This window comes from Arachis ipaensis, chromosome B6 (genome assembly GCF_059453495.1).
Source record: "Arachis ipaensis isolate K30076 ecotype BB chromosome B6, ASM5945349v1, whole genome shotgun sequence".
NCBI classification, from domain to species: domain Eukaryota; kingdom Viridiplantae; phylum Streptophyta; class Magnoliopsida; order Fabales; family Fabaceae; genus Arachis; species Arachis ipaensis.
In genome coordinates, this window is record NC_142441.1 from 137,974,293 (window position 1) to 137,988,600 (window position 14,308).

At 34.3% G+C, this 14,308-nt stretch overlaps 1 protein-coding gene across 2 annotated transcripts; it reads left to right on the top strand.

Annotated features, from left to right (window-relative positions):
- The first annotated feature begins 7,601 nt into the window (after positions 1-7,601).
- LOC107647475 (uncharacterized) lies at positions 7,602-11,808 on the top strand. 2 transcript variants are annotated; one of them, XM_088491226.1, is made up of 15 exons: positions 7,602-7,713; positions 8,367-8,470; positions 8,774-8,876; positions 9,049-9,147; positions 9,239-9,343; positions 9,479-9,562; positions 9,658-9,773; positions 9,853-9,954; positions 10,037-10,150; positions 10,355-10,414; positions 10,532-10,598; positions 10,751-10,804; positions 10,888-10,962; positions 11,050-11,085; positions 11,675-11,808. In XM_088491226.1, exons 2-15 carry the CDS (start codon positions 8,451-8,453, stop codon positions 11,786-11,788), a joined length of 1,149 nt encoding a protein of 382 aa, XP_088347352.1. In that variant the 5' UTR covers positions 7,602-7,713; positions 8,367-8,450; the 3' UTR covers positions 11,789-11,808. The 2 variants fall into 2 exon arrangements, with proteins under 2 accessions (XP_088347352.1, XP_088347351.1); XM_088491225.1 differs by lacking the exon at positions 7,602-7,713 and having other exon boundaries at positions 8,358-8,470.
- The last annotated feature ends 2,500 nt before the right edge of the window (positions 11,809-14,308 follow it).

Sequence of the window (14,308 nt, forward strand, 5' to 3'; positions counted from 1 at the left end):
AAATAAATCATAAATGGATGGCTCATATTAATCTTGGGACACAATTACCAAGGTAGAAATTATTTTTGCCACTGGTTTTGAAGTTTTCGGTTACAAGAGTTTTTCTCGGCGCACGTAAAACCGTCACTAAAAAGTGAATTTTCGGCTCAAAAAGTCTCTAGTGAGAAAAATAAACTAATGGTAAACTAATATTTATTATTTACTAGTCAAATTTGACTTAGGGGGGATTAATTACCCTCATAAATTCAATTTTGACCTTATTAGTGTTCTTTTTATATTTAATTTTTTTATTTTTTCTTTAATTTTGTTTTTTTACCATTGGGCCAGCCTCACTATTTCTTATTGGGTTGTAGTTTAGAATTTCGTGAAATAAATTTTAAAATAGCCAAAAAATATGTTTACCGAAAACCGGGTTCTTACATTCTACCCTTCTTAAAGAAAATTTTGCCCTAAAAATTTCAGCTATGCACAAGGAATTATACGAACATCCATGTCTTATGTTATGTTTAAGGTTCTTAATTAGCGTAACATTCACCTCAAGAGAAGTGCCTGGGTCTAGTGGCACTTGTTATTAGTCACGGTAAAATTCTGCCCTGTTGATGGGGTCTAGAGGCCCTATCTGTAATCCTCTTGCGGCAGTCCCTTACTAGATGTCACTCCTTATTGCAGTAGTAACATATATTTGTACCAAACTAGCAAGGCCTACCGCCATGACTTTTCCCACACTTTGGGCATATGAGGCCATCCTGAATTTGCTGAGGTTGTTCTCCCTGTACCCATCCTAGGTCATGATTATTATTACTACTATTGAAACGAATGGGAAGGTCGCCTCCAGCTCGGTTCCAGTGCTGTTGCTACCATTTAGATTTGAAATCTCTATCCCGAGGGGCTAGTCTCCGATCGAAACTTTGTTGTGCAGCCTCTCGATGATTTGCTCCTGCAACTGCCAACTTCTTTGAACATTCCTCTACCAGTTGACTCTTATTGACTAATTCAGCAAAGTTCCTTATCTCCATTTGACCCACTAAGGCTAATAGCTCCTCCCTGAGATCTCTCTCATACTTAATACATTTTCACTCCTCATATTCTGCAAGATTTCCATGGCACAATTTCGAAAATAGGCACACGTCCTCGAATATCTAGGAGTACTCAGCCACCATCATGCTTTCCTGTCTCAAATGAAGCAATTCCAACTCCTTGGCAGTGCTAGTGGACGGAGGGAAATACTTCTTGTAGAACTCAGTGCGGAGTCAGCCCAAGTGATCTCAATGCCTCCTTGTCCCAACAACTGGCTTACTCCCTGCCATCAATGTTGTGCATCCCCTTTCAGCATGTAAGTGGCAAATTCCATTATTCTCCTTCAGGGACATGTTACACCTACAGAGCCTGTTCTATGGTAGGAAACCAATCATCTGTCCCAGTCAGGTTGGTGGTTCCAAAGAAATTGGGAGGATTAACTTTAAGAAAAGATGCCAAAGTCATTGGCCTATCCCCCTCGGGTACGCTATTTTCCAATACATTTCCATTTTCATGGCCGTTCCCATTACCGTTCTCTGCTGTCTTCCACTCTTTCCACCGCTCTATTGGTTGCAGCGACGGAATCGCGCACAACTGCAGCCATTGCATTCATAGATTCTAACAAGGCGACCGAGTCAAATGCCAACTCGAAACTTGGACTTAATTGACGGGGGCTACACTTGTTTGCAGACATTGAGGTCCTGTTAACACCAAACGATCAACGTTAAGGTGATCTGTCTTAACATATCTAATTTAAGTGCTAACATTTCCTAAATGAATGCTCTCAGACCATCATGCAAAATGTATCATTAGAGGTACCCTAGTAGCATGAAAATACACAAGCAGAGCATGTGGTGAAGCATGGTCAGTCCATCCCCAGGCTCTACCAAGGACGACCTGCTTTGATACAATTTGTAACGACCCAACTTCCAACATGTCATGACTGATGCTAGCCACCAGGCGCTACTTCAGGGCTTTTCTTAAAGACTCTAGACCTTATATTAAATATATACATATGAGCCTATAGCACTAGTCGAGATCGCGTGTCAGATATATAGATATAACGAAATAGGTATTAGATAAATAGATAATATATACATGAAGCATAGAAAATACAGAAAATATAGTAATATCATACATATATGCCCGAAGGCTCATTTAGTACATCATAATTCACATCGTGTTACGTCGTTTCTTATTCATGAAAATATTTACAGACTCCATATTTATACTAATAGGCCTCGACTCACAAGAGTCACTCTAGTCTGGGACCCGTTCTAACTTCTTTATATAGGTATTTACAAAAGCACCTAACCCTCTAAAAGTCTATACAAAGTGATGGCAAAGACTACTACCACCACTGCTACTATTATAACTACTGGTGGTGATCCTTGGCAGCTGAAGAAATACGGAAGTGCTATGTGGAAGTAAAAAAAGTCGCTCTAACCCTTCGGTAATGCTACTACTGCTCGCTAGTCCCAAGGCTAGAAATTTAAAGAAGATCTCGCCAATTTGCATCTCTTATGTAATTCAGTTATTAAACCTTTCACATACTAGAAAATATGCACACAGTGGCAGAAGCACAGCTGGTGATGGTGCAATTTTATTTTGGCCGAAAGTGTCGCAAAAACGTCGAAATTTAATCACTTTGAGCTCGAATCTCTCTAACTCCTTAGGTGTGCTCCATGAGTGCTTTTAGAGGAGTTCTCTGTACATGGAGGAGAGTAAGAATTCATCATGGCTACCATTTTTAAAAAAGAAAAGAAAAGGAGAAAGAACAAGAGTTTACCTAGCTGAAATTTTGATATAAACGCAAGGATTAGGGAAAACGGGCAAGAGTTTGTGCTTGTATGGTTTGAGTCCTTAAAGAACACATTAAGAAAAATGGAATGAGAGTTGAAATATGGGCTGGGGCGCAGATAATAGGTGCAAGAATTTTCTCTCTTTCTCTCTCAAGAATTCGGTCAAAAGAGTCTAAAAATGTGTAAAGTATTTTGTGAATTTTGTGGTCAATGCTTCCTTAAATAAAAAATCAAAGTCTTGCTAAATTTATGATGATAAAAGTGGCTGAAATTTTCGTAGTCAAGGGCTGGGCTTCAATGAATAAGGGGCGTGAAAACGAGGAAGCTTGGTCTGCACTTGCGTGTCGAGCTTATCCACAGTTAACCACAGTTAGTTACTCAAGGTTAAAAATATAACAGAGAGGGATGAAAGGCTGAGATAGTCTCAGTTCAGAGGCTGAGAAGGAGAGACAAGTTACTTGGGTGGCAAGTAAGAAGATTTTTTTGGACCTCTAAGAGTCGTTTGCGGAATACTAGTCAGAAATTCGGTTTGGAGTAAATTTTACCGTGTGGTAAAATAGTTAATGGCTAAGATTTATTTTTAAAGAAATAAATCATGAATAGATGGCTAATATTAATCATGGGACACAATTACTAAGGTAGAAATTATTTTTGCCACTGGTTTCGAAGTTTTTGGTTACAAGAATTTTTCTTGGCGCACGCAAAACCGTCACTAAAAGTGAATTTCCGGCTCAAAAAGTCTCTAGTGAGGAAAATAAACTAATGGTAAACTAATATTTATTATTTACTAGTCAAACTTGACTTAGAGGGATTAATTACCCTCATAAAATCAATTTTGACCTTATTAATGTTCTTTTTCTATTTAATTTATTATTTTTTCTTTAATTTTGTTTTTTTTTTACTATTGGGCCAGCCTCACTATTTCTTATTAGGCTGTGGTTTATAATTTTGCGAAATAAATTTTAAAATGGCCAGAAAATCTGTTTACCGAAAACCGAGTTCTTACAGAACAACACATCAGAGCGCAAACATAAGCATATTACCACAATAGGGTTGACACTTTTGGCTGAAGCTGGTCTTCCCAAGAAATTTTGGGGAGAGGCATTTGTGACAGCTGCTCAGCTTATTAATTTACTCCCCACTTCAGTTCTGAATTTTGACTCACCATCCCAGAGACTGTTTGGAAAAGCTCTATCTTAATCAATGCTTAAGGTATTCGGTTGCCTATGCTTCCCTCACACGAGGCCGTACAACAAAGACAAGTTAGAATTCCGATCAGAGGCCTATGTTTACCTAGGACCATCCCCACATTATAAGGGATTCAAGTGCCTCACCAAGTCAGGCAAGATCATCATCACGAGAAATGTTGTGTTTAAAGAAAGAGTATTTTCCTTCAAAGACAAGAGTTATGGCTTCACTCCGGCAGTTCCAATACAACATCATTCAGTGCCTTCAATTCTATTAATACAGCCCTTACCCCCAATTCTTACACCAACTACATAACTCCATCCACCTACACCTACACTACTATCCAAACCAGCAACAACCATTGTAGACCAGCCACAAACCCATGAAACTCCAACATTAGATTCATCCACAATCAACCCTGATCCAATTACTACCTCTTTTCCTTTAATTTTTCATCCCACAACCAACACACACCCAATGCGACCAAGGTCAAAGATTGGGAACAGCAAACCCAACACCTTCACTTGCATCATATAACCTCTTAAACCAAAGTTACCAAAGGAAGCACTGATCATTCCTCATTGGAAATAAGTCATGAATGAAGAATATGCAGCATTGATGAGAAATAACACTTGGAACATTGTTGAGCTTCCTCCAAACCGTCGAGCAATCAGAAATAAGTGGGTGTTTAAAATGAAAGATCACCCGGATGGCTTTATTAACAAGTACAAAGCAAGGCTCGTTGCTCTTGGCTGTCACCAAAGGCCTGATTTTGACTTCAAAGAGACATTCAGTCCTATGATTCATCTAATAACAATTAGAATTTTGTTGACTTTCGCCTTGTCAAAGGGTTGGCTAATCAAGCAAATTGATGTTAATAATGTATTTTTGAATGGGGAGTTGCAGAAAGAAGTTTACATGAAGCAGCTATTTGGATATGAAGCTGGAAATGATAAAATGGTGTGAAAACTAACTTGATTTGGATATAAAGCTGGAAATGATAAAATGGTGTGCAAACTAACTTGATCCCTGTATGGGTTGAAGCAAGCACCCAGAGCATGGTTCACTAAGCTCACTAGCTCTCTTATCAGCCTTGGTTTTACAGCTACCAAATCAGATGTTTCTCTTTTTTCACAGAACCAAAGGTAACTCCACAATTTTCTTGCTTGTCTATGTGGATGACATTATCGTAACGGATAGCTCAGCTGCTACAATTTCAGACTTGGTTAAAAGCTTAAATGCTTGCTTTTCACTCAAAGATTTAGGGGATCTTCATTATTTCTTATGGATTGAAGGGAGGCCAAACCTTGATGCTCTCTTACTCACACAATCTAAGTATATTCTTGATGTGATAAAGAAAGCTGGTTGAGAAGATTGTAAGACATTACCAACACCTATGACATTAAATCTTAGATTAACCTCCACCAATGGTGCATCTTTTGAGAATCCTAGCCTCTATAGATTCATCGTTCGCAGTCTGTAATATATCACTATTACTCAGTCTGAATTGGCATTTGCAATTAACAAATTAAAGTGTGTCAATTTATGCAAGCGCTAACTGAAGTTTATTGGAGAGCTGTCAAACGCATTCTACGGTATTTATAGAGCACTAGTACCTTAGGACTACATCTCCAAAAGGCCTCAGATTTTATCATTTTAGGGTATACCGACTCGGACTGTGTATCTAATATGGAAGACAAAGAATTCACGGCAGGTTTCTGTATCTATATGGGTCCGAGTCTCATTTCTTGGTCATCAAAAAAGTAAACTTCGATCTTTCGCTCTAGCACCGAAGCTAAATACAAAGGAGTTTTTAGCCTTGCCACTGAACTATTGACAATCAAGAAGCTTTTGCTTGAAATCAACATAAGTCTACTAGTACTAGTGATTCACTAAGACAATCAAGAAGCAATACTCCTGGCAGCCAATCCAGTTCAGCATTCTCATTCAAAATACTTTGAAATGGATCTCTATTTTCTTAGAGACCATGTTGCCAAGGGGACTCTTTGAGTGGAACATATTCCAGGTGATTTGCAAGTTGTAGATATTATGACCAAAGGTCCAAAGCTATTTCTTCGAATAAGTTTTTGGAATTTAGAGACAAACGCAGATTAAAAAGTTTTAGCAGCCTGAGTTTGAGGGAGGATGAAAGAGAATTAGTTAAAAACTAATTGTTGTTAATAAGAATAGATATCAGTTGTAACTAATAATAGTTAGTATTGTGACTAGTACAACAAGTAAACCAAATCCAACTATATACACTCATGTAATTGATTCTTTGGCAATAAAATCATTTTCTCACTCTCTGAAGTATGATTCCTATTTTTTCTAGTCTCAAACTCTCAAATGTGGAGTCTCGTACCTTTCATTAATAAAATTTGAGAGTTTTTATTACTATTTGAATAAGTGTACAAATAGATATTTTTTTAAGTGTTCCAAATTAAATGTTGATTTAAATTTGATCATACACTAACCTAAAATCTTAGATATTATGTCTTTAAATCCTTTTAAGACTACGAGACTCAAAGCACATACCAACTTAATAATTATTTCAGTCGAATATTATGTAAAATCCGATGATTTTGAGTGATTTTTCTATAGTGTTTATAGTTATATAATGTATATAATAACTTCTCTCTACCTATAAGTAAAGGAAAAAGCAAAAAAGAAAGAGCGAAATTATATAATTGGTCATTAGTTTCACCATTAAATCACTAGTTTTTTATCTGATCATAGTTAAATAATCATATAATTATATAAATTTCTATTTTTTTCTTTTTTTCATAAGTTTTTCTTTTTAGTTTTGTTTTTATAGTTTTGTATCTAATTAAACTTTTGCACTTCAAGTTTTTATTGTACGGAGATTTAGAGATTATAAAAATGGATGAAAAAATATATTGTAATTAATAATTTTTTTAATTTATAAATATAATTTAATCAAATTTGCATTTGAGAGAGAGAAGGACGGTAAACTTATCACTCTTATTCCATGAGGTACTAGTTTAATGTCTATTAACACTATTTTATAACTTATTTTGTAAGAACTGTCAATTTAGTTAATGAAAAAATGAGACTGTATCATTTGAGTTATAACTTAATATTTTATCTTTTAGAATTTGAGACAATTTAATCTCTTAAATATATTATTTTTAAGAAAAATTAAAGACTATTTTTTTTAATTTTATAAGAAAGTAATTAAAAGATTGGGGACCATTGTGGCAGTGTTAGGGGCCAAATTTTTCCTATCCCATAATTTGAAAGGCGAACAAAGCCATATCCATATGATGAGATAATAATTAATATTGTGAATTTCAATTGAGTTAGGCGGGGCCTATTGTTGTAGTGTTGGCCCACCCTAAAAAGGGTTCAACTCCACAACACAGTACGTTCCATTTGATCCATAAACTGATAAAAGCGCGCACACACACTTCTCACGTTACATTATTTTCTATCTTCGGCCTCATCGACTAAGCATTCGTTCATGCACGCCGACACTGTCCACTGTGAGAAACAAAAACAATGAAAGCAAGCATTTTTGCGTCTCCAACCAATCCCAATCACCTGCAACCCCTCAAATCACCATATAATCCTAATTGCATTGTTAATTAACCATTTAGAATACTCCTTCTTTATTTTATCCTTTTCTTAATTCTCTCTCCACGTAGCTTTCGTGACAACACCAAATTACGTGCAAGAATCCCTTGCGGTATGTTGCATTTCGCTTATGTTTGTGTGTGTGTGTTTCTTTTTTATATATTCGTAATATGATCATAATTTCTTTTCTGTCATCACGTTTATGATCTATGCAACAATTTTATTTTAATTTATTTTTTTAATTTTTTTTCAATTCAAGCAATGTGACTAGTGTATGGTTTCTTTTGATATCTGTGATCAAAGTCATGCATATATATTCGCTTACCCTACTCGTGTACCGTGTTTTGCACTTTTAAATTCTTCAGCCAAGTCTAAGAACGAAAGAGGGTTTTTTTTCCCATGCACATGCTATTTATGTATGAACAATAATGTTTGCACAATTTTCTTTTACACACAGTAATAGAATACTCATCATAACAGTACTACACTTTATAATAACAAATGTATTAGTATTCTGAATATTTAGCTATTCAATGTTTAATCTGCCCTTGCTACCGTGAAGAGCTACTAGTAATTGAGAATTTTTTGTCGTTTTAATAATTTTGGAGCACTATAAATGTTCTAGCTTAGTAGATTCAGGTGAGGGATTAATGCTGCAAATTCATCAGCAGCTTCACTGTGTTATAGATATCATATGGCTATGGATGTCATGAGTGATAATCAAGTTGGGTTTCTCATGTTTTTGACATGTATTTTAATTTCAAGGGTATATAAGACACCATATACAGATTCAACCCCAAAATGAGAGATACTTAATGGTAGATGCCATAGAAGACAGTGAATGATAATATGGGAACTCCCATGAGAAGGTAAGACTTCCATTATTTTTCACATGGAATGAATATTCTTTGTAATTTTTTTTCTGTCTTAACAATTTGAATTGTCTGTGTAACTTTAATGTCACGAGTTCAGGTTATACTGTCTGCATTATATTTTTTGGGTGTAAATTCTGTATTAACGTGATATGATATGCTTATATATGTAATGGATTTTTTTCCTTGAAAGGGTAAAAAAGAAAGAGGGAGGAGAAATTAAACATGATTGGAATAGTACCTTGCATTATATATATATATATGTATGATGTTTTCTTTTGCTTTTTTTTTTGGTGGTAGTGGAAATATTAACGAGACAATGAGGCTTACTTTAGCAGCTTTAGTTGGAATTGTTTTTGGATTTTCTCTAGGAGTATCTTTTCCAACTGTATCATTAGTTAAGGTGACTCCCACTCTGTCTCTCTCTCTCACTCTCTCTCTATATCTATATACACAAACTATATTATTAAATTAATGTAATGAATTTTGCACATAAGTTCTAAATTTTATTAGATGATTTTTGTCATCTATGTACTCTCTTTCCATGCCTTGATCTTACATATGTTAATGATAAGTACACGGGATTTCCAACCAAATCAATCTGGGATGCATGGGCTTCATTGAAGGGAAACAAAAGCATGTTGCATGCGCATCACAACATAAGTGATACAAAGGTATGGTTCTACTGATGATGGTACACTTATGTTGGAAACTATAGGCACCAGCATTGCACTGATAAGGTAAATAATTTTGACTCTGATGCAGATCTGGGTAGCTACAAATCCTCGAGGAGCTGAAAGGCTTCCTCCTGGTATAATCAAACCTCAGTCAGATTTCTTTCTTCGTCGATTATGGGGCCAACCCAGTGAGGTGTGTATACTTATATGCACATTTTGTGAAAAACAAAAGGAAAATGCTTCACACTCATATATATGACAATATGAGCTATTGACAGTTTTATCTTCGCCTATCTGACTCTCTTTTTGATGGAGGTGGCACTTGCAGGACCTAATTGTCAAGCCAAAGTATCTTGTAACCTTCACTGTTGGATATAATCAAAGATACAACATTAATGCTGCAGTGCAAAAGGTAATTTCAGTTTCTCCCTTCCATCATCAATATGTATTGTAATCTGTGCTCATCCACTAACCATTGCTTTTGGTGCCTCTCTTTGATTATCACAGTTCTCTTCAAACTTCACAATTGTATTGTTTCACTATGATGGGCGGGCTAGTGAGTGGGATGAATTTGAATGGGCAAAGAGAGCTGTCCATATCTCTGCAATCAAGCAAACTAAATGGTTGGTAAAGGATGCATTATGGATCTTTACCTCTTATAAACTCATTTTTTATATGAACAACCTTAAAATTTGTTTCAAGGTGGTACGCAAAACGTTTTTTGCATCCTCACATCGTGGCTCCTTATGAATATATCTTTATTTGGGATGAGGACTTAGGTTTGGAACATTTTGATGCAGAGGAGTAAGTCTCAAGAAACTCATCTTGTATGTTACTATAGGTATTAGTGACAATTTCGTAAATTTGAGTTTCATTATTGTTCCAGGTACTTAAAAATGGTTAAGAAACATAACTTGGAGATATCACAGCCCGGTCTAGATCCAATTAGTAGTTTTACATGGCAGATGACAAAGAAAAAGGATGAAGGTGAAGTCCACAAGTAAGTGGAAAACCTTTTTTTATATTAGATATGTTTCCTCTGTCTTCTTTATCATCCTCAATAACAAAGGCAATGAAGTTGCCTACATGTGAGTTAAATAAATCAGTTATACTACTTTGTGAAAACCATATTTCTTTACCTTTGGTTCATTAAGCGTGATGCTAAACTATTAATTATTCTTTCTCCCCTGAAACTATGGTGTAGGATGGTTGATGATGGCGGGTGGTGGCAATGTAGTGATCCACATTTGCCACCTTGTGCTGGGTAAGCAAAGCCAATACGCAACTTTTCTTCTCTTCCATTCTCCATCTTGCATATATATATATATATATATATATATATATCCTCATTCTTTCTTTTGATTCTTTAAATGCTTATCAGATTTGTGGAGATTATGGCTCCTGTCTTTTCTTCAGATGCATGGCGTTGTGTATGGCATATGATACAGGTTTATGTCTAAGTTTTGTATCTATATAAGCATAGATTATATTACTTACTTACTATCACTATAAAATTATATCAAATAATGATAATTACGCTTTTAACAGTGGTAGTACTAGTACTTATTATCTATTATTCTCCGTGTATTATGTGCCGCAGAATGATCTAATTCATGGATGGGGCCTTGATTTTGCTCTAAGACGATGCGTTAAGGTTATTATTGCTAGCAAGCTAGTTTGTGTTTGTTTGATATGAATTTTTGGGTGAAAATTAAGTATTGTTGTGCTTGGTTGCAGATTCCTCATGAGAATATTGGAGTTGTTGATACTCAGTGGATTGTCCATCAAAGTGTTCCATCTCTAGGGAACCAGGTGAATGAAGCTTTAAAATGTTTCTTCCAAATCACAACACTTGCTTTTACATGGATTAAGTGGTCCTTTCTTTGTTTTCTTCAATAGGGGCACGCAGAAGATGGTAGAGCACCATGGGAAGGGGTATGTATGCATGTCTTCCTACCACAATTGGATTATGATCATTCATATACGTCTGTGTTTGTAAAACTTTTTCCATTTTTTTTTATTTATGCAGATGTTTAAACTTATATGAATGGACAAAATTTTATTTTTCTTTTCTTTATTGTTTTACATTCATATATGTCTTATATGAATGGACAAAATTTTATTTATGCAAATGTTTAAACTTATATGCATCGAAATTTGAAACATCTTGGCATTCATGCTACATCTTTATAGATATGCATTAAGAGAGAATATTTATTGAGTTATCGGTTTTTATTATTGGGGGTATTGCTAACATGTAAGATTAAAATGTTTTTGAATTTAACTAATTTGTGTTCTTAGGCCACATTTTAAAAATATAATAACAAAACTTTTTTAATGATTTTGATATATTTAATATATTAAAAACATAAAAAAATTAATTTTTATAAAATGTTTTCTTTTATAATATGTTTAACATATATCTTTAAAATACACGTTAGCAAAATTCATAATAAACGTATTAATAAAGTTAACTCGTGTCACTAATTAAATCTTTATTATTATTATTATTATTTTGCATCAGGTGAGAGAAAGGTGTCATAAAGAATGGACATTGTTTCAAGATCGTATGGCTAATGCAGAGAGAGATTATTTTCAGGCAATGGGAATTATTCCACGGAACACGACAGGTAGTTAGGGACATAGGGGATGACTGTGCAAAAGAAAAGTAGCTTCGAAAATTACAATATTACATAGAACTAGAAGTCACGTTTTTATTCCATTCTTTTTATTAAATACCTTTTTACGAGACATAATTCCTGCATGCTCCATAGATGTGTGACTGCGTTCTTTCATGTAAATAGGACGCAACATTTTGGTATACATTCGGGCTTTTCAAGACTTCGTTTATTTTCACGCATTATCCATGAACAAAAATCAAAGAATTGATCATACATTCATCTGTAGATAGACAAGCAAATTTCATAATGTATTCTACAAAGCCAGTAAAATTGGCATTTAGTTATATATTGTTAAAATTTTATAAAATCGTGACTAACATAAATTAGCCACTAATATAGGACTACGATTAATCGGATCGTTAGTTTTATAGTTTGTGACGGTTATTTTTTTAGCAACGATTTTTAAAATTGTGGAGGCTTTTAGCTAGACACAATATAATAGTAATTAGCACAGTTAAAATTATGGCTAAAATTTGCAAATGAAATTAAAAAAAAAGAATTCATTGACTACCGTTAAATTTTGGCTAAAATATTAATTTATAAATTTGTCATAATTTCAATTGGGGTTAACTATGAAGATTAAACTATATATATTACATATATTCTTGTTACACTAGCGTGATAACCCGTGCATTGCACGAAGTTCATGTAATTTAAAGGTTTTTAAAAGGAAAATACTAAGAATATAACTAAAATATATTCTATAAAGACACATATGTTGTATTAAATTTGGATAATAATAAAATTATCACTACATTAAAATATCACAATAGAATACAACAATTATTCAATATGTCAATAAATAGTATAACATGTTTTCTAAGATAATAAAATATATTAAAAATTATTAGACACTAAAAAAAAGATAAAAAGAGTCCAAGAGAGATGTAGTTTATGGATAATCTTAAAAACATAGATTGTCAAGATATCTATTGACAGCAAAAGAAAATATTTATAACATATATAAATTTGTTCATTAATCAAAAAACAAAATATGTCGAAAACAGTTTAACATATACTTCAAAATATCTATCAAACAGAGTTATACATAGGAGGCCTAACATCGTTGAATCGACAACTCTATCTGGCGGTTAGGTAGCGAGTCGAGTTTCAAGGTAATGTTGTCCCCATCCTTTAAATTGTATACTCTACAACATTCATTCCACCCGACCCTAAACTTCCATTCTCCATCTCTTCCTCTACTCTTGAGTAAGTGGAAAAAGAACACATTCTTCTCTACATTGGAATGTGGACCAGTGATCATCCAAATCGAACCATCTCTTGATAGTTTGAGATATGAAGAAATTTCGAAGACAGATACTGCAATGAATAATTCATAGTTAAGATAAACATAGTATTTTCATACCCAATGAATAACAGATTTAGGAAGAATATTTAATAAGTTTGGAAGAAAAAAAATAAAGAAATCACTCTTTTAAGATCAACTTACCAGTCTAGATTGACCCAGATCCGAATTTGTGATGGTCTTTTGATAATAAACATCTGGAGTGTATCTGATTCAGGATATTTTACACATGTTAGTCACCACATTAAAAAATACCGATCTATAACATGATATTAAAATCGAAAACACAAGCAAAAAAAATTACATTTAGCATTACCCATGGTCAGATAAATTCGTTTGTCTCATTACTTTGTTCGTTGACCTCCATTGATAAAGTGCTTGCACCACACAAATCTATGGGATTATGCGGATTATCCCCTTCCAATGTCCCATCTTCAGCATTGTTTTCATCACCATATGATGAAAACTCATCATCAGATGGTTCAGACCCAGATAGAACCATCACATCAGGTGATGGGCCCTCATCAATCCTAGTATACTTTATGTGGAACACTCTTGATACGTTATCAAGTGTCTCTGGGTCCATTAGCTCAGGCACATATGAGTCAGGATCAAGGCGAATTTGGATGGGCTGGTTCTTGTGATTCCACGATGAAATAAAAAAAATTCCGAAACCAACATATCTAAATTGAACAGATGCCCCTCTATTGATAAAATAGAAAGATCTAATCTGTTCAAATGAGGTGTCAGTTATAAGCAACTGACCATTGTTTCTTCTCACTTCCAGCACTAAACAATTATCTAGCTCATCAATGACATAGAACATTGTCCCTAATTCTTCGCCATGAGTTGAAACAAAAGTTGGGGGAAGAGCTCTCTCACCCTATATTCAATTTTTTCCCTAAAGTTAATTCATGTCTAACAAAGCATGCTAAAAATGGATCACATAATATTACATAATCATTTAGCAAAGAGAGGTATATATACATTTAAATCTACCATTATTACCAACTGAGCAACAAAAGAGAACAATAATCACCTAAATGAACTGACATTATAATGAGCATCACAAAAATAGGTAACTAAGTAAGAAACACATATCAGGTCTTTTTGAATGTCGAGGAAAAAATACTGAAGTTTTGAAAGAAATAATGAAAAAGAAATTGCTGTT